This window comes from Salvelinus sp. IW2-2015, unplaced genomic scaffold, assembly GCF_002910315.2.
Source record: "Salvelinus sp. IW2-2015 unplaced genomic scaffold, ASM291031v2 Un_scaffold1214, whole genome shotgun sequence".
NCBI lineage: Eukaryota > Metazoa > Chordata > Actinopteri > Salmoniformes > Salmonidae > Salvelinus > Salvelinus sp. IW2-2015.
Window position 1 is genome coordinate 92,790 of NW_019942782.1, and position 3,961 is coordinate 96,750.

Below are 3,961 nucleotides of genomic sequence, written 5' to 3' on the forward strand. Positions count from 1 at the left end.
ATTTCCATCACAACCATCAAATACTACTTCACCCCTCCCCCCGTTTCAGCATAAAGCTCCAACCCAGACCTCTGCCTGGAAACACAACCGTCCCACGAAGCGTCTAACCAAAAAACTAGCTATTCAGCACTGTGTTACACATCCCATCTGCTACACTTACATGGATAATCAAGTTCTGTTCTTTAGTGCCTTTTGGGACCTTACCTCTTGCCGTCCGGGTGGAACGCCACGCAGTTGATGGGTCCGAAGTGACCCTTGACCCTGCCAAACTCCTCTTCGTAAGCTGCGTGGAAGAACCTGGCCTCGAACTTGCCGATCCTGGTGGAGGTGGTGGTGACCTCCATGGCCTCTTGACCTCCTCCCATCACCACCTACAACACACACAGGGATTAAAGGTCAGCTCTGGTGCTGCAGAAATGTTTCTCTGGCATGAGTGGTTGTCTGGTGTGTCTTACGTGGTCCATGATGGGGGAGATGGCAGCAGAGTTGACGGGTCTCTCGGTCTTGAAGGACTTGATGTGATCTAGAGTTGTAGAGTCAAATAGCTGTGGGGTAGACAGACAGTCAGACAGACAGTACTTATAGGCAGTCAGCTGTTGAACTCAACTAGTTAAGAAGCCCCAGTCCATCACTCTTCCTCTTGTCTTTCACCCTCCACCTCTCCAACCCTCTCTACCTTCTCCCCACTGGGCGGTATCCTGGATACCTTAGAGGAGCAGTCTTTAGAGGCTGTGATGACCATGGTCAGATCAACAAGAGGTCTGGATGTCGTTGATCTGTTTGTTGTGTTCCTTCACCTTCTTCAGCACCTCTCCAGACTGCAACACACGTCAGAGACAATACTGTCAGTATAATGATGTCCTACATGAACTAGATTATCCACTTCTGCTCTCCATATGTGTCAAACTTTTTTGTCACATTGCCGATATAACGTGTAGACTTTACGTGAAATGCGCTTACTTACATAGAAAATATTAACCAAATACACAAAGTAGCACAATAAAAAAATAACAAGGCTCTATACAGGGGGTACGAGTCAAGTGGAGGACAGGGTACCGTACAGAGTCAATGTGGAGGCTATATACAGGGGGTACGGTACAAAAACAAAATGAAGGGGGGGGTCCAACGTAAATAATCCGGTGGCCATTATTAATTTTCATAGTTAACGCTTGGGGGTAGAAGCTGTTTAAGGAGCCTTTTGGTCAGACTTGGCCTCGGTACGCTTGCCGTGCGGTAGCAGAGAAAAGTCTGACTTCGGTGACTGGAGTCTCTGACAATTTTGGGGCTTTCCTCTGACACCGCCTAGTATATAAGTCCTGGATGGCAGGAAGCTTGGCCCCACACACCACCCTCTGTAGTGCTTACGGTCAGATGCCGAGCAGTTACCATATCAGGCGGTGATGCAACCGGCCAGGATGCTCTCGATGGTGCAGCTGTAGAACTTTGAGGATCTGGGGACCCATGCCAAATCTTTTCAGTCTCCTAGGGGGAAAAGGTGTTGTCGTGCCCTCTTACAACTGTCTTGGTGTGTTTGGACCATGATAGTTTGTTGGTGATGTGGACAAAGAACTTGAAACTACTTAACTCTCGACCCATCCACTAAAGACCTGTGATGTTAATGGCAGGTCGAACAGGCCCCTTTTCATGATCAGCTCCTTTGTCTTGCTCACATTGAGGGAGAGGTTGTAGTCTTGGCACCACACTGCCAGTCTCTGACCTCCCTATAGGCTGTCTCATCGTTGTCGGTGATCAGGCCTACCACGTTGTGTCGTCAGCAAACTTAAGGTGTTGGAGTGTGTTTGGCCACGCAGTCGTGGTGAACAGGGAGTACAGGAGGGGACTAAGCACGCACCCCTGAGGGGCCCCCGTTTTGAGGATCAGCGAGCAGACGTGTTGTTACTACCTTACCACCTGGGGGGGGGGGGGGGGGGGTTCGTCAGGCGAGTCAGGATCTCTCCGTTTGGATAACGACATTTTGGCTAATGAGGGTGTAGCGGAGAGGTAGAGACCAAGGTATTAACAACGTCGTAACAAGCAGCAGATGGCGCATTGATACCGTCTGCTGTTTTCAGTCTGTCTCAGTGATGCGGCTTGTCTTCTACTCTGATGGAAAGAGTGCGCCCCTTAGCGGATAATCCATGAATTGCAGCGAATTAAAAATATTAATTCCATGTCTTTTATGCATTTTTTCCACTTTCAAATTATCCTGCGGGCCTGATCGAACCTCCTTGGGGGCCGGTTCCGGCCCGCGGGCCGTATGTTTGACACCCCTGGTCTAACCAAAAAACTAGCTATTCAGCACTGTGTTACACATCCCATCTGCTACACTTACATGGATAATCAAGTTCTGTTCTTTAGTGCCTTTTGGGACCTTACCTCTTGCCGTCCGGGTGGAACGCCACGCAGTTGATGGGTCCGAAGTGACCCTTGACCCTGCCAAACTCCTCTTCGTAAGCTGCGTGGAAGAACCTGGCCTCGAACTTGCCGATCCTGGTGGAGGTGGTGGTGACCTCCATGGCCTCTTGACCTCCTCCCATCACCACCTACAACACACACAGGGATTAAAGGTCAGCTCTGGTGCTGCAGAAATGTTCTCTGGCATGAGTGGTTGTCTGGTGTGTCTTACGTGGTCCATGATGGGGGAGATGGCAGCAGAGTTGACGGGTCTCTCTGTCTTGAAGGACTTGATGTGATCTAGAGTTGTAGAGTCAAATAGCTGTGGGGTAGACAGACAGGTCAGACAGACAGTACTTATAGGCAGTCAGCTGTTGAACTCAACTAGTTAAGAAGCCCCAGTCCATCACTCTTCCTCTTGTCTTTAAACCTCCACCTCTCCAACCCCCCCACCTCTCCAACCCCTCCACCTCTCCAACCCCTCCACCTCTCTCCACTGGGCGGTGATCCCTGGATACCTTAGAGGAGCAGTCTTTAGAGGCTGTGATGACCATGGTCAGATCAACAGAGGTCTGGATGTCGTTGATCTGTTTGTTGTGTTCCTTCACCTTCTTCAGCACCTCTCCAGACTGCAACACACGTCAGAGACAATACTGTCAGTATAATGATGTCCTACATGAACTAGATTATCCACTTCTGTCTTCAATAAATGTGTCAAACTTTATTTGTCACATTCGCCGAATATAACGTGTAGACTTTACCGTGAAATGCTTACTTACTAGAAAATATTAACCAAATACACAAAGTAGCACAATAAAATAACAATAACAAGGCTCTATACAGGGGGTACCGAGTCAATGTGGAGGCTATATACAGGGGGTACCGGTACAGAGTCAATGTGGAGGCTATATACAGGGGGTACCGGTACCGAGACAAAACAAAATGAAGGGGGGGGGGGTCCAACGTAAATAATCCGGTGGCCATTTGATTAATTGTTCAGCAGTCTAACGGCTTGGGGGTAGAAGCTGTTAAGGAGCCTTTTGGTCCTAGACTTGGCACTCCGGTACCGCTTGCCGTGCGGTAGCAGAGAAAACAGTCTGACTTCGGTGACTGGAGTCTCTGACAATTTCTGGGGCTTTCCTCTGACACCGCCTAGTATATAAGTCCTGGATGGCAGGAAGCTTGGCCCCACACACCACCCTCTGTAGTGKCTTACGGTCAGATGCCGAGCAGTTACCATATCAGGCGGTGATGCAACCGGCCAGGATGCTCTCGATGGTGCAGCTGTAGAACTTTGAGGATCTGGGGACCCATGCCAAATCTTTTCAGTCTCCTGAGGGGGAAAAGGTGTTGTCGTGCCCTCTTCACGACTGTCTTGGTGTGTTTGGACCATGATAGTTTGTTGGTGATGTGGATAACAAAGAACTTGAAACTACTTAACTCTCGACCCACTCCACTAAAGACCTGTTGATGTTAATGGCAGGTCGAACAGGCCCCTTTTCATGATCAGCTCCTTTGTCTTGCTCACATTGAGGGAGAGGTTGTAGTCTTGGCACCACACTGCCAG

At 49.4% G+C, this 3,961-nt stretch overlaps 1 protein-coding gene across 1 annotated transcript in view; it reads right to left on the reverse strand.

Annotated features, from left to right (window-relative positions):
- Positions 1-3,961, reverse strand: part of eif3i (eukaryotic translation initiation factor 3, subunit I) — a 21,676-nt gene that overhangs the window by 6,114 nt on the left and 11,601 nt on the right. Inside the window, exons 6-8 of the mRNA XM_070438829.1 lie at positions 2,913-3,036; positions 2,627-2,716; positions 2,377-2,543 (exon numbers count right to left, since the gene is read on the reverse strand). Coding sequence (XP_070294930.1) covers positions 2,377-2,543; positions 2,627-2,716; positions 2,913-3,036 — 381 coding nt within the window. The remainder of the gene's footprint in view (positions 1-2,376; positions 2,544-2,626; positions 2,717-2,912; positions 3,037-3,961) is intronic.